The sequence below is a fragment of the Gallus gallus genome, chromosome 8, assembly GCF_016699485.2.
Source record: "Gallus gallus isolate bGalGal1 chromosome 8, bGalGal1.mat.broiler.GRCg7b, whole genome shotgun sequence".
In the NCBI taxonomy this organism is placed as follows: Eukaryota; Metazoa; Chordata; class Aves; order Galliformes; family Phasianidae; genus Gallus; species Gallus gallus.
Window position 1 is genome coordinate 11,009,292 of NC_052539.1, and position 27,054 is coordinate 11,036,345.

The 27,054-nt window shown below is 34.6% G+C and overlaps 1 protein-coding gene and 1 long non-coding RNA gene across 14 annotated transcripts in view; one reads left to right on the plus strand and one right to left on the minus strand.

The window, feature by feature from the left end:
- COL11A1 (collagen type XI alpha 1 chain) overlaps positions 1-27,054 on the plus strand; it is a 146,843-nt gene that overhangs the window by 72,811 nt on the left and 46,978 nt on the right. For all 9 annotated transcript variants that reach the window (XR_005861921.2, XR_005861922.2, XM_040704931.2 and 6 more), the window contains 18 exons: positions 713-766; positions 3,175-3,219; positions 4,184-4,237; positions 4,320-4,364; positions 6,957-7,010; positions 7,816-7,923; positions 10,770-10,823; positions 13,442-13,495; positions 15,043-15,087; positions 15,344-15,397; positions 15,493-15,537; positions 18,223-18,276; positions 19,291-19,344; positions 20,794-20,847; positions 21,733-21,840; positions 22,558-22,647; positions 22,927-22,980; positions 26,279-26,386. Coding sequence is in view for 7 of the 9 variants with exons in the window: in XM_040704931.2 (XP_040560865.1) it covers positions 713-766; positions 3,175-3,219; positions 4,184-4,237; positions 4,320-4,364; positions 6,957-7,010; positions 7,816-7,923; positions 10,770-10,823; positions 13,442-13,495; positions 15,043-15,087; positions 15,344-15,397; positions 15,493-15,537; positions 18,223-18,276; positions 19,291-19,344; positions 20,794-20,847; positions 21,733-21,840; positions 22,558-22,647; positions 22,927-22,980; positions 26,279-26,386 (1,134 nt within the window). In the remaining 2 variants the exon portion in view is untranslated. The remainder of the gene's footprint in view (positions 1-712; positions 767-3,174; positions 3,220-4,183; positions 4,238-4,319; positions 4,365-6,956; positions 7,011-7,815; positions 7,924-10,769; positions 10,824-13,441; positions 13,496-15,042; positions 15,088-15,343; positions 15,398-15,492; positions 15,538-18,222; positions 18,277-19,290; positions 19,345-20,793; positions 20,848-21,732; positions 21,841-22,557; positions 22,648-22,926; positions 22,981-26,278; positions 26,387-27,054) is intronic.
- The window catches only part of LOC107053980, a 162,040-nt gene continuing 147,760 nt past the window's right edge, over positions 12,775-27,054 (minus strand). For all 5 annotated transcript variants that reach the window (XR_006940009.1, XR_006940012.1, XR_006940014.1 and 2 more), the window contains 3 exons: positions 26,286-26,384; positions 21,721-21,817; positions 12,775-21,542 (listed from right to left, as the gene is read on the minus strand). This is a non-coding gene — a long non-coding RNA (uncharacterized LOC107053980). The remainder of the gene's footprint in view (positions 21,543-21,720; positions 21,818-26,285; positions 26,385-27,054) is intronic.

Consider the following 27,054-nt stretch of genomic DNA (forward strand, 5'->3'; position numbering starts at 1 on the left):
ATTATTATACAGAATGTACTACATCCAAAATAAATGCATTCCAGCCTTTCACAAAGACATTGCAAGCCTTTTCAGCTATGAGCTATGATTTTGTAAGCTCTATTCTTTGCTTCCTGAGCTTGCTGTTTTTTTTCATATGGTGAATGACTTCATTCCTGAAATGCTAAACAGTGTTTGATTTTCTATAGCTGGAAAAGTCTTCTCCATATTGTGTTTTTTGTGTGCATATTCATAGGTTAATTCCCAAAGCCTGTTCTCTAGCAAGATCTCATTGAAAAATATGGATGATTTTTATTGGATAAAGGTTGTAAGAACTGGCTTTGTGTTCATTTAATTGTACGATAGTGTCTTTCTGGGTTTAGTTTTATTATATTTTTGTTTTATTCCTGATATCTATATCAAGAAATTTAGATATAACTACGTTTTATATCCTTAACTCTTACCATTGAATGTACTAGATATAGCTTTTTCGTGCGTTTATGGGATTTTTTTTTTGTTGTTGTTGTTCTTTTATTTTTTTTTCTCTTTTGTCATACCTACTCTAGATCTGGAGTTGGTTTGCCATCTGTTTTAAAAGATTAACATTCTAAAGTGTTACATTAGTTCCTGGCTGTATAAGTCCTGGTCCCAACAAGGATGATCCTTTATCATCCTAACAAATGATAGAATGTTTGTTGTCATTCTTAAGATGTGTCTCTGTTACTGTATTTAGGGACCTCAAGGCAAGCCAGGCCTTCCTGGCCTTCCTGGTTCTGATGGGCCTCCTGTAAGTAACCAAAAATTTCATACCTTGAATATCTAAACAGTCTTACCAATTAATATATAATAATACCTGTGTCTGAAAAATAAAACATAGAGTGAAAGACCTGTAGTTCTCACTGGCAACAGCATTATAAAATACATCTAATCTCTGTGTTACTTGTGTTGCTAAAACTTTTAGAATTAACATTTTTGCTGCAGCTGCTAAAAACGGCTGTGGTCCCAGATGGTGAAGTCCACCTGAAACATCTGCAGGGTTGTGGAAGTGACCTGGCTGACACACAAAGGATCAGAATGTCCTACCATATCAATATAGCAGAGAAAATTATCAGTAAAAATGGTCATCAGTTGTTTTCTGAGACCGGCTCTTTCTCTACTTCCTGACCTAACATGCATATTACATGCTTGGACATTTTTCATTGTCTACACTGGAACATATAAATTTGTTTCTTTCATCAAAAACATCATCTTACTACACTGACAAGAGCCATTCAACAGTTAGTGTGAAGTCTCAAATAATCTCTCTCCTTCATTTGCCAAGTTCCCTTACAATTTATCTTATTATAGCTTAGATCTGTGTTTTTTGAACCTTACTTTCAGCAGAGTTTTGCTACTACAGAACAAACAGCAGAGTTTCAGTGCATACATGATACTACCAATACATAATTGTATCTATAGCTTTCATAATCTCTCTTTACCTGGCAGGGTACCATTTTCATGGAGAACATTAGAAAGGCTGGAACAGTCGAGCTGGAAGTCTATACCTTGAATCATTTTCTGAACATTAGATCCTTCCCCTTACCTTTCTCTGTATGCTGAGAACAATATTCACTTGCAAAGTTCACCATTCTTTAAACAATCTGCATATAGTTAAACCCTAAAAGCAGAGGGAAATGTTCTAAAAATCAGTTGTTAGCACAGGTCTGTACTTGAGTTACATCCTTAAAGTGGTGAGTTGACCCTAGTAAGCAACTGGGCACTTACTCCATGGTGGAATGGAAGAGAATCAGAACAACAAAAGTGAGAAAGCTCATTGGTCAGTATAAAGACAGTTTAGTAAGTGGAGAAGAGCTGCACACACAAAGAAAAATTAAGAATTTATTTACTCCTTCAAATACGTAGGCATATGTTTAGCTGACTGCTGGAAAGTAGGGCCTCAGTGTGCCTAGTAGTTACTTAGGAAGATAACTCAACCATGAATGTGCCTTCCTTCCTCCTGCCCTGAGATTTATTGATGAGCATTATATCATATGGTATGGAATATTCTTCTGGTCGATTCTGAACATTTGTCCCATCTGTGTTCCCTCCAAACTTCTTGCTCACCTCAAGCCTACTCACTGGGAGCAGAGGGAGAAAAAGAGAAAATCTTCACAATGTGCAAGGAGTCCTCAGCATGAGTGAAATCACTGTTGTGTTATTAAAATTTAGTCATAAATCCAAAATACAGCACCATCTGGACAACTATGAAGAAAATTCCATCCTGATGAGATCCAATACACTCACACAGAATTATCTCACTCCTGCACAAGTAGCTTTATTCCAAGGAAATGCAAGGGAAGTAAGTTAAACTAAGTACATTCTAACTGACATTACCTCTTTACAACCATAGAATTGCACTGGTAATTGAAGAAAATGAGCAGTACCTTCCTGATAGCAGTGAGCTTTGTATTTGATCCCATGATACCTGTGTTAAAATCAGGTGGAAGGTCAAAGGCTTTCAGATTAAGCAGATTTTTCCTATGCTATTTCACTTCATTTTTATGTAAGGAGATGTCATGCTGTTTTGGAGGACACACATTATTAAAAGTGGTGCATTATTCTGAAATTATTGGAAATCTACAAGAATATAAATGAGCTCTTTAACAGCAGCAGTTTTTGAGACATTTAATGTTAAGGAGACCTCTGAGACTAGATGGGAATATGAAATTTTGTGGCCAAAAAGCATCTTCTAGAAGATTTTGATTAAACACTTGGCATATGTATGCTTAAAAACCAAGTAATAAAGATACAATGTTAGTAAGACAAACTTAAGAAAGATTAAAAGTCACTGGTAAGCAGATATCAAATACTATTTATGTACTATATATGTTCTTTTAATGAACTATGTATTTTAAAATTTTCCAAGATAGTAAATTGAATATAAGCAATGGGAATTTGTCATATAAGACATATCAAAAACATGCCAGGATATTGATGACACCAAAACATGAATGGTTTTTGTGAATCACTACATGTTATCTAGGATCATGTCTGGCAAAACTCGAAATTTACTATTCTCATCAATAAAATCAATTACATGTATAGAAAGGATTCTCAACTGACTTGGAATTTAAGTGATTAAATTGTATTTTTATAATGAACTGTAATTTGACAAATGGATTATTTTCCAAAGCAGATACATTTCTTTTAAAACAGGGTCATCCTGGCAAAGAGGGTCAGTCTGGAGAGAAAGGTGCATTGGTGAGTTTCAAAATTTCTCTATTTATTTACATAGCTTAATATTTGTCATCTGTTATCAGCTAGAAGCTTGTTGATTTTACCTTAATTTCTTATGAAAATTACATAGATCATTTGTTTTGAAATTAATTGTATGTGACTGGCTGCCAGTTCTTCCTTATACATTTTAAATTTACTAATTAATTTCAGCCAAATTTGATAGAAAACGTTATTTCTTAGAGATGTTAAGGGCCCAAAGATTTTATGAAAAGACACAGTTTGAAAGTGGAAACCCTTATTATTAAGGAAAGATTGTGTTGTGTGTCCATCTCCAGCATCAGAGAATCAAGAAAGCAGGTCAGTTTCAGATACATATCTGTATGTTTCCAGGCTTCCTTGCTTCCATAGCATAAAGAGCCCCATTTGTTTAAACTCCACCAGCAATTGCAAAGTATCCAATTAAACATAATTTAAATACTCAACAAACAGTAAATAACATCCAAATACCAGTCAGTATTGATTAAGCACCATGAGACCTGTAATTTTCAGATCTGTAATCTCTATATAAAGACATGTTTTTATAATTATCATTATTTTGATCTATACTTTTGAATTCTGCCATTATCATAATTACCATATAAATATCCTCCAGTAAGAAACCACTAGTGGCAAATTGCCATCTATTTTGAAATATTTATTTTTATTTTCCTTTGTTTTTCCCATTCTGAAATTACCAGTTTCAGATTATTTATACTGTGGATAGTTATTTTCTCAATATGCAAATAGAACTAAATTCATAAGTTTAGTAACAGCTTGATATCCTTTGTGATGCCATGACTTTTCTTTATAGCAGGAAGCCTGAGAAGTACAGTACAGTGTTATTTTGATGTCACACAAGACTGCTGCAGTATAGTGAACGAACAAGTATTAGGTTAAGTGCTTGTTAACCAACTACTGCACAAAGGTTCTTTGCTTGAATCTATTTTAGGGGCCTCCAGGTCCTCAAGGTCCAGTTGGTTATCCAGGTCCTCGGGGAGTAAAGGTAAGAATTAATTGCTGGATTCCTCCCTTCAAACATTTTTTATTATATGCATGTGAGTAATTATTAATATTCTTTTTTTTAGGGAGCTGATGGTGTTCGTGGTCTCAAGGGATCCAAAGGTGAAAAGGTAAAACTATGACAGCTTTTGATACCTTTCTATTTTTCTGTGTTCTTTATTTCACTGCAGCCTCTTCTGTCTCCACTGTTGTGCGTTTTCTCTTGCAGCAGCAGTTTATTTTTGACTTACATACCAAGGACATACCAAGCCCAATTCATAAATCTGTGTCCTCTACGATTATTTAGACTGGAACAATACAATTAGAAAATGTTCAGTTGTTAAAGTGGATTTGGATCCTCTTGACACCAATTTAAGTCATCTCTAAATTGCTCTCAAGTAGATAATTTGATACCCTTTCTCTTATTAATATATATTATAGTAGATGCTGAAAAGCTCATTCCATTCAAGAGATTTGTGGTAAGAGTAGTGTCATTCTATTGTGTTGATAATGCTGTAGGCTATATTTTATGGTTTTTTTTAATGTACTCAGATCTTCCAAAAGCTTTCAAGGTTCAAGGCATTTTTTACCTAGGTCTTTGGCTTTGCCAGAATGATAGACAGCCCTGGTCAGATGCGTGTATTTAAATATAAAGAAAGCTTTTACATTGACAGCACTTTTACTTCTTTGCATAAAGCAAATGCTCTTACCTCTACTGACTTCTGACAGTCTGATGTGGCTGAAGCTACAGCCAATACTGGTTTAAATTCCAAATTTCCTTAGCACTCAGAATGAGAGAGACAACAGATGTCATTTATACTGCCTGTCCACACAGGCAAATTTACCCTGGTACCCTTGGCTACTGTGTATATATTTATAACTGTATTTCTAAAGCAGAAGACTGTACTTGTAAAGTAGAAGCCAAAAAGCCTCAATTTGAGCACTAGAACTTGACTTTCAGGCTCAGATGCCAAAACAGTCTGTGTATCTTCATGCTTTTCTACATCACCATTTATCTAGCCTGTATACTCTTTTTAGAGTTCCTCATCAAATCTAATCTGAAAAACAAGAACATATTTAATATCCATGGAGACTGAGAAGCAACTTTTTCTTGTGTCTTACTGAGATTAAAATCCATTTATGAAAAAATAGATAAATCAGTTAAATATATGAGTGTTTGTGTATATATATAAAGAGAGAAAATCAGTATCATGGAATGGCTGGGGTTGGAAGGAACCTTAAAGAAGTTCCAACCCCCCCTGCCATGGGCAGGATTGCCAACCACTGGATCAGGCTGTTTGAGTCCCCATGTAAACTGGCCTTGAATGTCTCCAGACATGGGGCATCGAAAACTTCTTTGGGCAGCCTTTTCAAGCACCTCACCACCATTTGAATAAAAAATATCTTTCTAACATCTAACCCAAATCTCCCCTCTTTTAGTTTAAAGCCATTCTCCCATTTCCTGTCACTATCAGACCATGTAAAAATTTGTTTTCCTTCCAGTTTATAAGTTCCCTTTAAGTACTAGAAGGCCACAATGAGATCTCCTCAGAGCCTTCTCTTCTCCAAGCTTCATTAGGAAAGTTCTCCGGGCTTCTCTGAGGCTGCCCAGAGAAGCTGAGGATGCCCCTTTCCTAGAGCTCTGGGCATCCTGGTCTAGTGGGAGGTGTCCCTCCCTATAACAGGAGGGCTAGAATTGGATGGTTTTTAAGGTCTCTTCCAACCATTCTGTAATGTTGTAGCTGTTGCTGTTTGATGTGTTAGATTAAGGCAGACTGAAGCAAAAACAGATCAGTCATGCTAGATTAAGTTGTGAACAACTCCACTGAATAGCTCTGTAGGTTTCTGTTTTTATCCAAACTAACTCATACAGATGTAAATGAAACTTGGATGAGTACTGTCTGCTTATACGTCAGTACAGAAACTTATTAAAATGCTTGCATTAAATTAACTACTATAACTTATTAGGCAGTAAATAATAATTCTCATTAGGAATAAAAATAATATGTACTTGTTTTTGCTACTCTGTATATGAAATGTAATGTCCATTGTTTTTTCAACCCTCTTTCCATCATATCAGCCAATGAAAGTAGGCAAGACTATTTGTGTGTTGCCGAATGTCCAGCTACTATAATAGAGACTACTACTTCCTTTAGTGGAGATAAACATTAATGTCTTATTTTTTTAATTAAGATTCCATCATCAGGCAATTCTTTAATTCCTTTCATGATACTATTAAGACACTAGTTTAAAATTAAAAATAAATAAATAAATAAACTGGAAATCCTGCTACTTAAAAAAAAATACCTCTGAACAATTTGCCAGCAATATTTTAGTTAATGAAGTTGATGGAATTATTAAAAAGATTGACAATAAAAAAAACATTTAGGACATACCAAATGATTTTGTAAAATAATTTGTAATAAAGCTGAACAATTAGTTCATCTCTGTCTTTAAACACCTTTTTAAACATCTTTAAACAGCTGCTTTTATGCTAATAGGAACTTTCAAACTGTAAAGTCATATAAAGCACATTGATATACTTTCTCTAAAACAGCAGTAAATATATCAGAATTATCATATGTCTGAAGCAGATTATTTTAATCTTAAATTACTGTATTTTCTTATTATGTATGGAAAAACAAGACAAAAATAAACAACAACAAAAACCTCCAATTTTCTTTTACTAAAAGTTTTCTTACATCTATTTTTGCCTTACTCAGGGTGAAGATGGTTTCCCAGGATTTAAGGGTGACATGGGCCTTAAAGGTGATCGGGTAAGCATTGGCTCATGGCCCATATAATCTTAAAATGTTTAAGTGCTATTATTTTGAAAGGATCAGTGAAGTGAACAAATACATTTACAGTGAAAACAGTTAAAAACTTTTAGCTTAAGTTGTTTTTATTCCCTGCACAAACACAGATTTGCGTCAGATCTCATGAATCAGCAAAGGCACAGTTATAAAGAAGAAGCAAGTGTCAGTCTTTGATATCCTTTTCACTAAACTTCTTCCTAGGGAGTCTCCTTTTCAAGATACCAAGATGTGGTACTGCCTGAAGAAGATTTATCCTGAACAGGGATATTCCCATTTCAACCTAATAGTAGCTTATAAATCTCTGCCAAAATGTACTTTATTATCAATGGATGCTTCTGTCACAGGAAATGTTGCAGAGACAATTTAAAAAAAAACTTATTACAAGAGGCTACTGGCCCATATCTGTTATCTGCATACATAAATAACTGTGATGATGGTATCTATTTAACTTCTTAGATACAAAAATTATTCTAATACCATGAGAGTGCTTTCACAAGAATTTGTGTAGTAATTACTGGAATTCATTAACATTCCTATGAAATTGGAAAGCAGTTTCAAAACCCAGCTCTCTTCAGACAAGGACAACAGCCTCTAACACTTGCACAAGTAAAATTCAGTTTTCATGTTTTTGTATTTATATAATGAACATGAGTAGTGGCATTTTCTTAATCTCCACTTATGTTTGCTGAAAAAATATTTTCAAGTATTTGTAGCTAATGCATGCACACAGTCAATTGCTGCACATTTATATAATGTTGTATTTTAGGGAGAAGTTGGTCAACCTGGCCCACGAGGAGAAGATGGTCCAGAAGGTCCAAAAGGTCGAGCAGGTCCATCTGGGGACCCAGGTGCTGCTGGTCCAGCTGGGGAAAAGGTGAGTAGCAAGATAATCAACATAAACATATAATTACCTCATAAAGTAGATGGAGCCTGTGATCTTCATCACTAAAAAGACAGACATAAAGATCTTCAAGATCTTAGGCTACCTAACAGTAGTTTTTATGAAACACTACTACAGCAGGTCACTGGAGTCCACATTTGATCATGCATTGGGAGGCAATACTTTGCAAGTTACAAAACATTATAACACTTAATTGGCGCATAAAGCAGAAAAATCCCAAATTACATACAGTGTATATCGAGAAAAATACAATGCAGAGGAAATACTTGGGCACAAAGGAGGAAAAAGGTGCTGCAAGAGAGCGAGTTAATATTCACTGTCATTTGATGACAAATTTTGATATGAAGATTGGTTTAAGCAGAAAGTATATCCTGAACAGAAACCCAAAACAAGTCTGGCAAAAGTGAAACATACTGCTTAAAGGGAAGACTGGAACAGGGAAATGAAATATAGAAGAGAACAGGCACAGAGATAGGCACAAATCCTTGAGTAATGCTGACCTCACCAAAATACACTTGCAATGGAAATAGAAGAGGAAAGGAGGCTGAAGAAGGTACATGTATTTTACCGAGAGCATCTGTAAAGAAAATGTGGCATTTGCGAAACCTGGGAAAGAATGATTAAAATAAACAAAAAACAGGTCAGAATTATGTATATTGTGAGAAGATGCTGATTAAAATATTTCCATTTAATATTTTTTTTTGTTAACTGAGGTTTTAATGCTTGTTGTATCTTGAAAACAAATAGGACAGGAGGTAGAGTTTGCAGTTCTTAGTTTCCCTGCCTTCAAAATAGGAACAGCTAGTGCTTTTCCAGCATCATTATATTTGACAGCTGCATTAAATATGTATCTATGTATCTATCTATTTATCTATCCATCTATCTGTCTATCCATGTATCATTCTACAGTATTCTGAAGTAAAGCCTGCAGTCTTAAGTGTGTGATACTGCTTAAAAAGTAACAGGGTTTATTGTTAAGAGTTTTCGGGGAAGAACAGGATATATTCTGCAAACTTGAAAGGAACTCTATTTTCATTGAGTTACTTTTTGCAAATATGTCATTAATAGATCAGAATAGAGGTTAAAATTATAATTTGAGTCTGGTGTTCACAAGTTCTTATAAAAGAATTTATCCAAAAGCTCAGTTCAATCATTCCAAAAGAGAATAATTTTCAGCTTTCCTCAGCTATTGGGAACTTGGGAATTAATCTTCACAGTTTTGCAAGATATCTCAACAGCTGTTAGCAAGGTCATGAAGCAAAAACATAAAGAAACACAAATATAATTATTTATTCCTTTAATTTCTCACTGAATGTAAAACATCTTCTGTCAGTGTTCTGAGGATACTTTGATGGAATACATTAGGCCAGAGAAAAATGATATGTGGTTGGTCTTGTGATATTTCTTTTAGAACAAAGACTAGAATAATATTTGTCAACTCTTAAATTGCATCACAATATTAGGGAAGTGCCTCTAAGAGTAACTATCAGCGTCCCTTTCCTTTATTTTATGCAAAAGCACTATTCTTCTGTAGTAATGAAAATAACAGATAGCCTCTTGTTCTCTGCGTTCAGCTGATCATGTATTAAGAAAACTCCGATATTCTTAGGGCTGCATTGGCTTAGTCAAGGAAATGCCAAGTAGAGTATCAAAAAAATAAGCAACATATCAGAAAGGAGTTTATAACCAAAAAGTATCCGTGTCACACTCAGAACCTAGGTGGCTCGGCCTTACTCATTCATAAGGGAGAAAACTTTCACTGAATTTAGCAGAACTTGATTCAGTGTTTTAGAGTTCAATCATTATAAGGCATGCTGCTTGTTTCAGAGTGGCTTAGAACTGGTAGCATTATTGCTATTTTTATAAACTGAAGAAAGAATTCTTCTTTAATAATGTCTCAGCCAGACCTCTGTGCTGCCATGAATATGATAAGGCACAACATCTTTATTCATGTGCTCTATTTTTTAAGAATAAATAGATTTATTTTGGCAAATTCCCTTCCGCATACACGTAACTTCCTTCATCTTTTCCAGTACTACTGAATACCATATTATATAGTATAATCATATCTTTTCCATTTACATCTTCTCCAAAATGTCACAGCCTGGAACATGATCTATGTTTAGAATAGTCAAATCCTTCCCTGGAGTTCCCATCTCTTAAATGTCAAAACTGCTTTCCCCTGCCTTTGAAAGCAGCATGCCATCACTTGTCCTCTAAATATCTGAAAAGATCAGCTCCATGGGGAGCTTTCATTTCATTTCTATTTCATTTTCTATCTATCTCATTTCATGAGTATTTCATTTCTAGAAATGTGGTAAGGTAAGGCCAGTGTTGATCAAAATGTTCATCCTGTTGTATTTTCAGAACATAACAAAGTGGCCACATTTGTTAATATATCTATTGCCTGCAAATAGTGGAGTATGATTTACCATAGTCATGAACAGATTACCTGTGACTAAAAAGGTTGATTATCCAAATGCCTATTTATGAAAAATCTATGGAAAACAAAGAAACCATCACAGCAAAAAGAATTTCTTCTTCTTTACAACCTCCTAATACCTTGATTTCTTCAGTGACCCCAGCCCACAACTAAGGGGTACTGGTTTTGCCCGAACTCATTCACTAGAGTGAGATATTTATTTAGATTTGGGGAGCTAAGCCCACTGGTAATTAGTTGTTTACATGAGAAAATTATTTCATTTATATTCCATAAAATGTCAACTCTCTAAGTTGTGGAAAGAACACTTTCCATAAAAGTTTGCTGAACCACTGAGGAGAATAATAAGCTAAAATTTAGCACTGTCTTATTATTACAGGGTAAGCTTGGTGTACCTGGATTGCCAGGATATCCAGGAAGACAAGGTCCAAAGGTGAGCTGTATATAAACTGTAAATCTCACACTGTTTTTCACATTTACTTTCTTGATAATCATGATCTGAAGTAAAGTCTTAGAAAACCTTGGTCTCTAAAGCTGGCTCTTCAAGAAACATTAAATTTCCTATTGAATATACTGCCTTCAAACTTTTGTCATTCTCTCAGTTATGTTTTGTGTTAGCTTCAGACTGGCATTCATTAAATTATATTGAAAAAGAAGGAATGACTTATATATTTGAAAAAGAATAAGCACTGTAGTCAGAATAAAATGGATGCTGAAAGTGATGGTAATTTTCAGTGTGATGCAAAGATTCAATTTGTGTCATTGCTGCCTATTCTTATTAAGATAAGAAGACATAAAATAAAAACATTATTCTACAGACATTTCCCAGTGTAGAGAAGGCAATGAGGGAGACGTTGCATCTCCAGACTGTCCTGAAGATGAGTCATCTGGGACAATACCACAAGTAGAAGAATCCCTTACCCTTTTACATGACTGAACATCAACATGCAGTAAAATCCTCAACTTTTTTGTAATTTGGTATCTCCCAACTTGAAATTATGAAATTTTGGCAGATCAACAACTTCCTGGTTGGCTAAGCAAAGCTTAGCTTGTTTTTTTTTTTTCTGACGCTGGCCTACATTTTGTCCTTTTCTGCCAAATGGATGAACCAGCTGAAGAATACTTAATCACTGAACACTCTGTTAACATAAAATATAAGAGCCATCTATGGAAGGTATTCATGGAGACAATTCACCTTGACAAACATGTTTTTTTTCCCTCCTACTTCTTAATTCAAATGTCTAAGATTTCAGTCTCTCTTTTTGTTCTCCTTTAGAACTGTCTTTTGAAAAGTCTAAGATCAAAGACGATTTGCATTATTCAGTTCTAAGAACAAAAGTTATGTAACACTTCAAATAAAAACTGACTGACTCTTTTTTGAGCAGAATTTCTCAAGAATTGCATTACATTAAATTTTCATTGCATTAAAATGGAATATAATTCTTAAGCTACATTCACTGTTTGCTCTTCTAATTTATCACTTAAACTCCAAAACAAAAGACAGCTAAAATGCATCAACTCACTGAAGAATTGTTTTGTAACTTAGTCACAGTCCAGTTAAAGTCAATGTAAAGGAGAGAGAGAGAAAAAAAAATGTAACTGTAGAGGAATATATTCGCTGTCTAAAAAATCTTGTTCCAGTATTGTTGAGAAGGCTTACATTACTCTTTTTGTTGTAATTTACTTGTTTTTCATTGGTCATAGAGTACTGCCATAAATGGATAATTTTCACGATTTTTTTTTTACTTCCGCCATTCCTTTTTGATTAGCTCAATTGCAAAAAGTACTTTATGTATAAAATATTTATAGCCAAGTCATATCTATTAGTATCCAATCATCAAAGTTGTTTTTTTTCCTCCTAGCCTTTTAATTACGAAGAATATACTTGAGCTTCACAGAACAGAATTTTTACAATTTCATTCACTTTTAAAATGGTGAAGAGCTGAGAGAAAGAGAGGGAGATAGATGAAACCTGTACCAATGAGTATCAGTCAGATTTTCATTAGAGTCAACGTCATTGATGTATTGTCCCCAAGTTCATTAATGCATAATTGTGCAACATAAGATTAATTAAAAGAAGAAGAAGAAAAAAAAAAGATTATTCACTGAAATTTCAAAGAGCAAAAGGAAATTCTATTTAAAGTTTTTGCTATATGCATTTTATTTGCCACTAAAATACTAACAAGCTGTACAGATATCACAGGAATATCACACCAGGGAGTTTGACCAGTAGTTTTAGTGACTGACCAAACTAAACACTGCTTTGAATTTTCATCTTCAGTAGAAGTATATTTTATCAAGTCTGTCACATGTTTTATCCTAACTGCCTTATAAAAATTAACACCTTGACAGCTAGCAAGTCTCCTCTTCCCTTGAACCTGTAAAAATCAAGAAGAAAATAGCCCTGTTAGATCTGGTAGGCAGTAAGCAGGAAGAAATCAGAGAAAAAGGAGAAGCAGGAATGGCTCCTGGAAGCAGTTTCCATGCATAGAACCCAGTCAGATAATCTCCACATAAATTCTGCTTACTAGACAAGCCTAATAACCACATGAACAAATTGCATCAATTAAATGAAACTTTCCACTGGTCAGTTTACAGTGAGTAAACCACCGGAGGTCATTTTCAGCTTAGTAGGATAACCACTGCTGAAAAGTGGCAACACTTATAATTACTTTAATGCAGTTATTTTATAAAATAGTTATTTTACTGCAAGGGACAAGGCTTTGTTTCACTTTGTTATGATACAATTGCAGTTATTTCTAGTGGGCTGTTAATGATTCTGGTGTAGATTTAGTGAATAATGTCTAAGATGAAAAATAATGTTCCTTCCATACATGGTTTTTTTTTTATTTTTTATTTTAATTATTCTGGACTTAAGATGGATGGTAAGTTAATTTACAGCTATTTGTTAGAGCTGTCACACTTGCAAGTTTAACATGATGTAAAATGTGCATCAGTTTAGAGGTGTGCTTTATATATAAATTAAATGCTGGCTATAGTACAGTTTTTTTCAATTGATGATTTCTGATATTTACATTGATTTTTATGTAGGGCTCAACTGGTTTCCCAGGATTTCCAGGTGCCAATGGAGAGAAAGGTGCAAGGGTATGATAATTATTGCTTGCATGACAGTTATCTGTTGGTACTCTGCGCTACAGGAATTCACTGAAGCTGTTATCCAAGGAACTCTAAAAACAGGCTTTTCACACTTGAGATGACCAGTTATGTAAAACAGGACATACTGAGTCACTAGTTCTCATTCTTTAAGGTGTTAACCTAAGTATACAGGAACTCAGACACTTTCTCATTGAATATGCTACCAGAATTATATGTTTGAAGAAGAGAGGAAAATACTCCCTTTGCTGAACATCTGATTTGACAGTATAGCCGAGTGATCTGGCAAAGACTATATTTTCCTGTATCCCATTCACTGACTTGCTATGATGCAGTTTACCCTCAAGGAAATTCAACTTCTATTTCATAAGTATTGAGATTTACCACAGGCTTTTTTATAGTCTGAGCTTTGAAAATGTAAAATATACCAAACAAGATAATGAACATATATATATATATAACATATGTATAACATATATACTACAAAATTACAGATTTTGCTGCTTTGAAGCACATGAGGGAAAATCCATTGTTCACCTTCTTCAAACTTAAAATGACATACAGGCAACTGTATTGCTGTCTCTAAAGCTCATCAGAACATAGCTGAATATGTTTCTAGAAGGCTGACGAAATTTGCAGAAGTGAGAGAATGGATAGAAATTCATAGAGACTATCAACTTAAGTAAAACTAAAATAATGTTTGCTATTGTTCTTAACAGTCTATTTTAATTTGTAGCATGAGAAGCAGAAATTCATGATTTTAAGATGAAATAGAAGAAAACTAATGGCATTTACATTGCTTTTGTATGCTTTAGATTGTTCTTGTATTATTTTATCTCGAGTATGTTGTTATGGACAGAGGAAAGCAGCAAAGCAATGTTCTTTTCATCCCTGTTGAGTTAAATGAGACATGACTGCTAATCAGGATATCAGATCAAAAACAAACAATCAAACAAATAAGTAAAATAGTAACACATCAAAGAGCAGATTTAAAGTATAATTATGTTGATCAATTATCAAGTCTTTGTAAAGCTTTTGATTCAGCTAGGGTACTAATGTCATAATTAACGCCACCAAACTGCATGTATACTTCAGTGTAAGGCTTCTCACCAATAATATAAGAATAACTGCTTTTTTTTTGTGTGTGTGTGTAAAGCAGGCATTATCATTAATCTTGCTTAAAGGTATACACTCATATGTGGTACACTAGTAAGACAGTCATTGTCCCTAAGAAGTCTACAGAGTATACAACATTGTAAGAATAATATATAATTTTATTTTAACATGTGAGATAAGATCAATATAAAAACAAAACAAAACAAAAAAAGTACCGTTCAAGTTCCTTTTTCTACTGGAAGAATACTGTCCAGAATTTTAACCCTCCTTTCATTAGAATACACAGCAATGCTAACCTAACACCAAGCCTAAGGAAAGGAATCTACTGGTTATACATAGGAAATATACTAAAGCAAAAAAATTAAGGGCTAGTATTACTATACTGTATGTTATTCTGTATTGCTTCTGTACTTTCTACACAGGGATTACATGGCAAACCAGGCCCCAGAGGACAGCGAGGACCAACAGTATGTACTTTTGCTTTGCAATATAGAGGTTTTTCTATATTAATTGCCTTCACCATAGCATGAAGAATGATTTTGATTTGAATTTGTTACAGTATTCAACAATTACCAAGCTTAGATGTTGTACAGAGGGCCATGGTTTAGTGGGAAACATTGGTGATAAGTGGATGATTGGACTGGGTGATCTTAGAGGTATTTTCAAACTGTGGTGATTCTGTGATTCTGTTTTTTTTTTTCAATTTTAAATTTTATTTGACAGGGTCCAAGAGGCTCAAGAGGCCCAAGAGGTCCCACAGGCAAACCAGGTCCAAAGGTAATTATCAGCCACATTATACAAATCAGCTGCAGGCTGTCTCTTTTAAAGAAAATGAAGGTTTCATCTTTGAACACATTGTTCTTCTTTTTTAGGGTACTTCAGGCAATGATGGTCCGCCTGGCCCACCAGGTGAAAGGGTGCGTGAAAGATATCTATATGTGTGGTTCCTTTCCTGATATATAGAAGTGAGGTTTGGTGGTGGGAGGATCAATTTATTTTTAGTTCTCCCTCATCTATTTGCCTTTCTTTGATCAGACTAACCAGAAAAAACAAAACTTCAATTCTAACGATGTTGCTTTTCATAAATTTAGGAGTGGGTAAGCTCAAGTTAGCTGAAAGCTTCTTCAAACACAGTTTTTTATAAATAAGACAAAGAGAATTCATATACACTTTGCGATATATCTATGCAAATTACAGTTGCACTTTACCAGTCTCTGGTCTTAAGAATGCCCTATTTACTGTAGCATGCCACTTGTTTATGAGATTTACAAATCACACAAGCCATCCCTAGGAGATTCTTTGTTGAAACAGCTGATGTTTTTTTAGTTCTGATCAACTAAGAATTTCCTTCAAACTGTATAAACTTCAAACTGCATCCTTGAGAAATCCTACCGTGCATGCTAAAATAAAATTTTCTACTTACTACTCTTATCAATAGAAAAAAATATATATGCATTACACAACAGCAAATAGAAAAACAATATTAAATTTGATTTGTACCTGTGTGTATATTAAGCAAATGACAAAGTATCAAGTGGAACATTGGTGGCAAGAATAAGTGGTAAGTTTAAGTGAAACAAAAATGATGTGTCAAGGAAGAGACAGACGGGTAGGAAGCTGAGATTCAAAGGAGGAATGAGTTAAGTAGTATGCTACATAAATCAGAATTATGCATAGTCCAAAAAAGGAAGTCTGTGTTGCCTTACCCTGTGGAGGAACATCTGAGGCAGGCTACCAGGAGCTGAAGAGCAGAGCCTAAAGATTCAGGGGTTTACTGATAATTCCAGGAGGTTATAAGGACGAGGAATGGGAGGGGGACTGAACATAGTGAACAGGTCATCTTAGATGAAGGCATCCCTGGAGATTAACTGATTAGACCAAAAAGATGAAGTTATCACCGAGACCCACATATGATATCACTTATGTAATTTAATGTGTGGTATCTGTTTGCTTCCCAATAGGGGTGAATATCAGCTAAGAACTAAAACTGTCATTTCTACTCAAGTGAGGCTATTCCAGGTACAAGACATGTGAAGATTAAACAATCTGTTCTGTCTGGCTACTGCTAAAATGAAATTCAATGACAAAAATAAAAAGTAACTTTAATAACATGTTGTTAGTATTCTAGTGCTGTTTCTCACATAACCCATCATTATACCAGCTTGAAATCTGCAAGACATTTTGTCAATAAGAACAAACTGGAAATCTTTCATTAAAACGGCTCAAGATGCGAGAGTCAAAATAGAGTGGTAATTTATGAGAAAGACAGTGTAGTAACATCACAAAGATTTCCTCCTTTGCTTTACACTTCTTAGTTAACTTGGATTTAGTATTGCTGTATAAGATTCACTTAAGGACAGATCTCCAGGTTGGGCAGAAGCGACGTCTTCTTCAGCTACATTTGTGCACTGCTTCATCTACTTCAGGAGGCTGTCATGCTCTGGCAGTCATGCTCTGTACTCTAATGAACTCAGAAGTAGCTAGTACTTTATCAAAGGAGCTAAAAGGTACCATAATTTGAGAGATGTGGCCTCCTGATTATGATCCTTTGCTTCAAACTTCAAAGCAACATTTCTAACATATTTTGACATCTGACATTTTAGAAAACCACACATTTTATACCAAGAACAGGGTAAGGGTTGCACTGTATGATTAGTATACATAGCTTGGCTCTGGAACAGCATAGAATAAATAAGGTTTTTCAGGTGGCTAATCTTTGACTTAGCATATTAAAAACTAAACAGTGAAAAGTCTTTTAATAAGCTGACATAGTCCCTTTGAACATATCAGCAATAAATTTTAAGAGTTGGCCTCTGTTTTGCTTGGTAATAATTTTAGAAACAGTAAGCTGGCATTTTGTATAATTATGTAAGTACACAGATCTATGTCCATAGATATATGTGGACATACATGTATGTGCATATGTGTAAAACACAGTGTGCTAACTCATATCATCATCTTTCACTAGATTTGTGAAACAATGCTCCATGAAAATTTTCTCTCCCTACATATATACGTATATACAAAACTACAGAAACAAAATTTTCATGCATTGCACTTTTTTTTTTTTTTTTTAATCTATCTCAACTACTTTTCATGAAAGCATGAATATTTTTCTTTCTCCCTGGTAACTTGGAAAGCTTATTCTGTTTGGAAACTAGCACTGCTATAAAAGTAGCTTGAAATATTACCAGAGTAATATTTCAGAAATATATTTGGCAGAAACTGCCAAAGATGAAAATTCTATTCCATTAATACAGACCACCAAACTGAATGAATTCCCATACTTTATGCAACATAGAAAACAATGTTCCTTACTTTATTAAGGAGTTAATAAGTTAACTCCTACTTTATTATCCACTGTTTCAGGGATTAGATAGAAATACTTCATAATTGTTATTTTTTCTAATTGCATTCCTACAGAAGTAGTCTTGCTTTCAATCTGTTAGTGTGAGCTGTTGTACCAGTATTTATGACAACATAGATGAGGCTTGGCCATATATTATCTAGAGAGTTTATATATTTTATAATTGAAGCAAACTTCAGTCCACTGTCGTGGCAGCTGGAATAAAACTTTGCCTGTTTGCTTGCTTATATACTAGGGACCACAAGGGCCTCAAGGACCTGTTGGATTTCCTGGACCAAAGGGACCCCCAGTGAGTATCTTCTAAATTAAGTAGGTACAATAACAAGAATATTATTTTTCATACAGTTTCTGTACTTTCATACATTCTGAAGGTAATATTTAAGACTTTTTTTTAAGAGACGGTTTATGTCTAGACTACAAATATACAAATTTCCTTGATACTTATGGACTTTTAAGGCTAAGACAAGAACTCACATATGCAAAGTGATAATTCAGACATCATCAGTGCAGCACACATGACATTCAGCACAACATGCCAAGCTGGAAATCCTCAAGTATCTTGATGCCAAAGTCTGGGTGACAAGCTGAATTTAAGCAAAATTTTAATAAGGTAATATGTATTTCCTTTTAACATTTGATTCACTGAGAAAAAAACAAAGAGGAAGGAGACATTCATTACTAGCAGAAATGTGTAGTAGTTGCACATTTAAGCTGCAGCCTGAACTAATCATACTGCTTTGCTAGTGTGTTTCTGCTCACCAGGATTAAGTACAAAAGTATCAAACCACCTGTTTTTTGTTTCTTCGCTTTGTTTGTTTGTTTGTTTGTTTGTTTTTGCATGCATGTATTTGTTACTTTTATTGCCATTGCCAAAATTGGAAATTCATCAAATACTCCCATAATTTGTAGTGGTTTTTTATTTTATTTTATTTTATTTTATTTTATTTTATTTTATTTTATTTTATTTTATTTTATTTTATTTTATTTTTAACTGAGCCATTAGGCAAAGAAAAATGGAAAAGAAATATTTCCAAAATTTCTGAGTTTATTGAAATCCATTTTGAAAATTCATGTGCTTGACAACCCAACAGTTACCCTCCAAGGAACTGCTAATACACATCAGGAAAGACACAAGGAAAATGTATTGTTAAAACAATAGCTAAAATCTGTGCAGATAAACTGTACTAAAGACTAGTCTAAAATAAAACTAAAGACATTGGAGATTCCTGCAGCTAACTATACACTTATTTCAGTATTAAGAATGGCTAAGAAATTATTTTATTTATGTATTTTACAATTTCAGGGGCCACCTGGTAAAGATGGCTTGCCTGGACATCCAGGACAGCGGGGTGAGACTGTAAGTAAATGAGCTTTACTGTGCTGCTGTTGTAAACCTCTTGAAGTCAGAATAGTGTGACCAAAACTAGAAAAATAGAAGCAACAGAGAAAAGGAGAGGAATCTTGGACTGGGAGATAATATGAAGGTAGTTATCTACTGGTGTAGTAGGTTAAACATGAGAAATTTTTGTTTTGTTTCCATACAATAAGAGTGAGATTATTCCTTGCTCTGATCAGTTAGCAACATCAGAATGTGCTTTACTAGTCAACAGAAATAGTAAAAATTAATACTCATATCTCATATTTAGTAAGTGAGACTGTGCCTTGAGGCATGCTGAGAAATTTCTAAGAAATATGGGCCAAATGATACCTTTGTTTTTACACAGGTGGGGATAGTATGAGGAAGATACAGACTGTTATGCAGAGAACCCTGGCTGTGATACAGCAGTAATCACACAGAATCACAGAATCATAAGGGTTGGAAGTAACCTCTGGAAATCATCTTGTCTGATCCCCCTGCTGAAGCAGGTTTCCTAAAGTAGTTGCACAGGAAAATGTCCAGATGGGTTTTCAATATCTCCAGAGAAGGAGACTCCAGAACCTCTCTGGGCAGCTTGTTTCAGGGCTCTGAAACTTTCAAAGTTTTTCCTCATGTTTGTATGGAACTTCCTATGTTCCGGTTTCTGCCCCTTCTCCTGTCACTGGGCACCACCAAAAATAGCCTGGCCCCATCAACTTGACTCCTACTGATTACATATTTATAAACATTGATAAGATCTCCTCTCACTCTTCTCTTCTCCAGGCTGAACAGTTCCAGTTCTCTCAGCCTTTCCTCATAAGAGAAATGCTCCAAGCCCCTAGTAATCTCTGTGGTCCTCCACTGGACTCTCTACAAGTTCCCTGTCCTTCTTGAACTGAGGAGCCCAGAACTGGACATTTTTTATGAGCTAGCTGATGGCATGTGAGGTTTGAGACAGAGCAGCCATGGCAGCAGAGCTAAACAGGAGCACAATGCAGTAGCCATCTGTGTGAACCTCATATTCAAAGCATATGATGCAGAAAGTCTGCAGTATACCCCAAACTAGTTCCTTCTAATGCCTGTCCAATTTAATCCGCCTTCTATGCCTTTCTTTAAAAAGTATTTTTTAAAAAATATTTAAATATCTGGCTTTATGATTCATGACATACATATGTAAAAATGTATTTTCAGCTGTCATTCAGCTGCACCACCTAAGCAACTTCGCCTAGAGAGATCTGTAAAACTGAATGGAAATTTTACTACTGCTAAGAAAGATTAATCAGTCCCTCACTTCTGAGGTACACAAGAAAACCAGAATATCTCATTTTTATTTTCTGAAGAGAAGAACTTATGACATGGAATTTCTGTTTCTCCTCATCAGCTCAGATAAGAATTTGGCTCTTCTATATATTTTCCTAGGTAACGTAGCATTCTATGATTATTTCACAGGGATTTCAAGGAAAAACTGGTCCTCCTGGTCCTGGTGGGGTTGTTGGCCCTCAGGTACATCATTTAATTTCATCCTTAACTTTATAAAGTTTATTTTTAATGCTTATATTATGTCTAATGCACAGGGCAGTTATTTTTGTTGTACTAAAAGAAGTATATCAATGATTATCTTTACTTTGGTGAGAAATTATTCATAACAGAAAGTTATACTTAATACTTACCAATAGTTCCATGAAATGTGTAAATGTTGAGATTATTTTGCCACTTTTATTTTTAGTGTGTGTTTTCTTCGTATGGTCATGAAGCAGAAGTCAAGAATGTAAAGTGAGATTTCTAATGCAAAATAATTTATAAAGAACAATATATTATATGACATTCTTGTCAGAGACTAAATTTTGATCACTTCTAGATTGTGGAATGTTTTACCATCAAAGTTCAATTTTATCTGCTACTACATATTTGCAGAAAAATCAGACATTTGGATTGCATGGGCTTTTTATAGATAATTCCTTTAGTGAAAGTTTTCTACTAGTGCGTCTAAAGAAGTATCTTTCAACTCTCTCACCTTACAATTCATGTTATACAGAAAAACAGTACAGACAGTGTTTCGAGACAAGCACAGTACATGAATTTCCCTTACATATACTTTTTGTAACCTCCTCCCATGTGTGGAAATGCGCTGTGTTTTAAGCTTCATTGCCTAAGGAGCAAGGTCAAGATTTCAATCTGTGGAAGCTGTTCAGACGTGTCTGCAATGCAAGATTTATTTTATAGGACAAAAATATTTTGTAAGTCAGCTTTGCCTGGAGGGGTATGTGAGAAATGTATGCTAAACAATATTGTTCTGTAACATACACTCAGAACAGCTGGATATTGAGAATCTCCCCCCTTTAATGACATTCAAGACCTTGAGAAGACTGAGTTTACCTTTGTGCTTAGGGTCCTACTGGTGAGACTGGCCCAATTGGTGAAAGAGGTCATCCAGGTCCTCCTGGCCCACCAGGTGAACAAGGCCTCCCAGGTGCTGCAGGAAAAGAAGGTGCTAAGGTATGATGTGGCTTTGGGAAGGGACAGATATATTGATGACAGACTTATATGTCAAATTATCATGTAAAACATGCTACATAAAATCATAATTTATACATTTCAAATAGCAGTATTTTGAAGAAAGAAGGATTCTGCTTCCATTGAAATAAAGAAAATTCTCTGGAGCCAGTAATTAGCACTTTTGTCATTGAAAAAAGACATATACCACACAATTGTTATGGAAATGCATAGTAATAACATGTTCACACCAAGGTAGAAAGTTGTACAACATTTAAAGTAGGATGTGTAGTAATGGCTACAAGGCAGTATTTCACTGGCCAAATTTAGCTCTTGGCTTACTTTTCACCACTGGGGCAGAAGAAAACTACCGATTGTCTAATTACTGTATAATTCAGTCTCCCATTTTCAATAGACACTGTAACTTTTTAATGAATGTTAGTTTTCAATGGATTTTTATGGCTCTCTATTTTTTTCACCATTTATATTCTATAAATGATGCTGTATTTTGTCAAAATTTGTTATAAACTTAACCATATTTATAAACTATTTTATTGATAATACTAAAGATAAAAGAATTAGCAGATGAATAGCTGAGGACATAATCTTCTTTTGTTGTTACTATAATTAAGATCTAGTATTTCATTTTCAGTACTCAGTTAATGACAACCAATCACATTTCAAACAATTCTGTTCAATTAAAATATAATATAATTTAAGGGTGACCCAGGTCCTCAAGGTATTCCTGGGAAAGATGGACCAGCAGGTCTTCGTGGTTTCCCTGGAGAGAGAGGCCTTCCAGGAGCGCAGGTACAATATTAAGCACTACAAACATTTGACATGGTTTCTAAATAAATGAAAAAAATAGATTAATCCTCTTAATTCATAGAACCTTCAGTTGTGTTTAAAAATGAATGTAGCAGGTGAACACACATCAAGTATCCATCATTAAGTACCACTGGCCGTATAACCAGAAAGTAATTTCTTCAGTTGTTTGTCTCTGGATTTTTATGTTCTTCCTGTTACACGTGTTGCAAAAATAACCAGAATTTTCCATTGTAAGAGATAAACACTTTTTTCATCTTTTAGGGTCCCGCTGGTCTAAAAGGAGGGGAAGGCCCACAAGGTCCACCTGGCCCTGTTGTAAGTAAACATAATAATTGTATGGAAGTATAAACAATATTACATGTAATTCAAAGTCATCAATAATTATTTTCTGATAATTACCCATACTAGTAGAGAAGTACTTTGGGAAATGTGGAGTCTAACAACACTGAGAAAGTATGAGAAACATAAAAAAGTTCTTGATTTGGAAAAAATATGTGTAATTCTAAACCTCCCATTGAAATCCATGGGAAAATAAATTATGCAAGAATGCAAGTATGACCTACTAAAAACATTGTGTTATGAATCTTCAAAGAAATTATGCATAACACAATTATTAAGAATTTTAGAACATGATGGAAAACCATTCATTACTTTCCTGTCCTCAGTTTTACCATAAGTCTTGAGTGAATCATACCTAGAGAAACAGTGAAACTGTTACAAATTACATTTGCTGGACTAGTGACAGCTACATAAAATTAGAATTTAACTATTTGTTATACAGTAACACTCCTCTACATCCTAGGCTCAACATAGGTGTAAATATGTATTTGCCAACTTTTTGTGGTTGTTTTTTCCTCTGTGATTATGACTGAGAGAAAAATGCACAGAGAGATATGCACTTATTCCTCAAAAGCAGTAAATTGTTCTCCCTCAAGTAGTGTGAGTAGGTCTTTTACTACACGGTACTGTGCTCATCAGTTGTTTACATTTAGATTTTTGTTTCCTGTTTCAACATTCACTCTTTATATCTCTGCTGCCTATTTCACTGCAGTTTGTGGTAGGAATCCACTGAAAGGTATTTGAAGTTGAATACCTACTTCAACTTGTCTGTTCTCTGTTATTTTTATGACAGTGATACACTGGCAGCCAATACTACACTGCAAATAGAAATTTAGATTTTGAAAAATGTAGATTTTGACTTATCTTGTCAATGCATTTGTCGAAGTGAAAAAAAAAAAAGTCAGCTCAGCTATTCCTGTTGGTCAAAAAAAGTAACAGAGGAGCTGAAACTCTTTGTTTTCCAGTAAAAAAAAGCTTTCATGTTTCCCTACAACTCATTCTGAGATTAGAATGCATTAAGCAGGCAGAAAAAAAATCCAACAACTTAGTATAAAATATTCTGCTTCTGGATTATTTCTATATTATTGGACTCTAGATCTACTACTGGAAAAGATCTACTGTAGAACACTTTTAAGCTTTATTTCTTAATTTCTTAATACTTGGTATGTAAATTCTTAAGATTAGTTCTTAAACTAGGAATGGAATGGAAGCTAACAGAGAGAGTCAAAAAGGATTATCACTCCATTCCATATGAAGAACCTGAACTTGTAGAAGAAAAGATGACACAAAATCAAGCAAGCATAGACCAAACTATTTTCTAAAGGTCATGTCATGATTTTCTGTTAGGGATTGCCCCAAAGCTGGGCTAAATACTCAAGCAGTTGGTTAGCTCAGGTGCAATGAAACCAGACAGCACAAGCATACCCGACAGCACACTCCCCTTTCCCAGACAGGATAAGCTGTCATTCCCAGTCATGAAAGGCTGTGAGGGAAAAACATATAACCTGTTTCATGACAGTTGTCTATATTCTGATATATGTATATTTGAATTTAAATTCAAATGTTCCATTTTTCTACCTACAGGACGTATGTGATACTGTTTTAGTTCTACTACCCATGTTTTGGTTTAAATCCTGGAACTTTCTCAGAATTCATGAACTGTATTCCTTTCATGTGAAACTAAATTAATAGAGAAATTCCAGGAGCTATTCTAATAGTACTAGCTAATTTGAGTTCAGTGTCAGAGATTAAGTGAGGGTTATTCCAAAAAAATATAGAGTATGGTTATCAGGAGTACAGTACCAACCACTTCACGTCACAAATTCATTCCTTTTGGGGCTGCATTTCCAGCTAAGTTAAATATAGTCATAGAAAGAATCAAGTAGGAAGCTCATAACTTTTTGCATATTTTTTTTCCAATCTTTTTTTGAGAAGTAAATGTAGTTGGAATTGCGGGCAAAGAGAAAGGGTTTGAAGGGAAAATATTTTTTTCTAACAAATCTTTTTTAAGTTCACTGTGGTACAAACAGGCCAGTTGAGGCAGAAACAGCACCAAATTGACCTGAAAGTATCCCATAAGTCCAAAGTGGTGGTTTACTTTTTTTCTATTTCATCTTTAATTACTAACTTCTTATATTGAAAGTGTTTTCTAGTGAATAAGAGGCACAGATGCCCTCAGCACCAAGTTTCAATACATCTACAAGCACCATAATTAAATTACAATAGTTTTGCGGGTTTTTTTCTCAGCAGCTTATAGCAGACTGTGAACATCAAATATTCTCAAAATATTTTTGCATCTATTTTTAGCCAACAGACAGTACATGCAGAAGTGTAATTATAATAGGTTCTTCTTTTGCCATTTGTAATAGGAGGAGAACTCGTGCCATTGGGTGATTTTCCTCCAGTTCCCTGCCAATAACAATTGCTTCTAACTCGCATATGTAGTCAGTTATACGATCTGTTTGGCTAGTGCATAGATCTGCGAGCATACCAAACAAATCACTGCTCCAAGTACTGTGTGTGCCAACTGTTGTGCTTAGAAGGATCTAGACAAAAGAAAGAGATGCATGAATGCACTCCAGAGCAAGTTTTTCTCTCTTTTGTTTTGCTGTTTGTGGTTTATTTTTTAACAGCTCTCTTTTGTCTGCTGTCTTTGTCTTAAATTTGTTTTATTCCCTTCTCCTTCTACTGTGTGGAATGCTGATGGGAGAAAGCTCTTTGTAATGTCAAACAGTCATTTTTCAGTAGCCCAGCTAGGGATAGGACGCCCAAATTGGATTTAGAATATGCCACCTATAGGCTACCCAGTTATCAGTATTGAGCTGTCTGGAGCTACCTTCCTCCATCTGTAACATTTTTACTTGTGGGGATATTCATTTATTGAGCATTTTGTTAACCGTCAGTAAAAAGTACAGCTACAGCCACATAATGTATACAAAAGCTATAATTACATATCTCTTCACAGAAAGTCAGATAAAACAAGGTCACTAATGAGTTTATAGTCTGTATAAGAGAAATGCAATGAAAGCATTCCATTCTCATCTATTCTGCAGATGTTTTTTTCTTGGTTTTTTTTCTGGTTAAGTTTTGTTTTTAAAGACAGAAATTGATACAGAAAAAAATAATAATGAGAAAAGAAGATGAAAAGAAGGTACTACTCACTGAGTAGTACAGGTATCTTCTCCGTTGGCTAAAGATGTGAAATGTTGACCAAGGTCATGAAAAACACTGCTAAATCAGAATTCTCTTATAACATTTCTTTCTTTCTTTCTAGGGCTCACCAGGGGAACGTGGAGCAGCAGGCACTGCTGGTCCAATTGGTCTACCAGGTCGTCCTGGACCTCAGGGTCCTCCAGGCCCTGCAGGGGAGAAGGGTGCTCCTGTAAGTAATCACAGAGACACACGAAACTGTGACAGCACAGACTTTTCATTTCAGGGTGTTACTTTTTACCACATTAGTATTTGCCTATTAAATGTATGAAATTGATTAAATAGTAATACATTTATTGCCATACCCTCTAACACCTAAGATCTGTTAAGCTTGTTATTATCTCAACAGAGAGTGGTTATAATAAGCAAGATGCTCAAATCAGTCTTTCATTAAAATTTACTGTACAGACACTCTGCATTAAAGCACAAGTATATTTGTCCTCAGCTTCCATTATTACTGGGTATAAATTTCTGATATGTTTTTATGTTTTCTAGCATTTATTGTTTCCTTCTGCTTTTTTTTTTTTAATGTTATGTTGTACTCATCCCTGATACATTATAGTCATCTTTTGCTGCTATTTTCATTTCTAATTTTGTTTCTTTTGTAACACCCCTACAGATAATTCAAATTTTCTTGTTTCTCTTATTGAATACATTGAGAGAGTATTTCTGACAGTGTGAAACCACTTACAGTAATCTTAAGACATACACATTCATTTGTATTCTCATATGCAAATGGATTTAATATAGCTTGGAGAAGAATTCAGATAATTTACTTACAAGTTCAGTTTTATAGACATTCAGGTAATATCATTTTCCTTAGTTTCCTGAATTCACTTA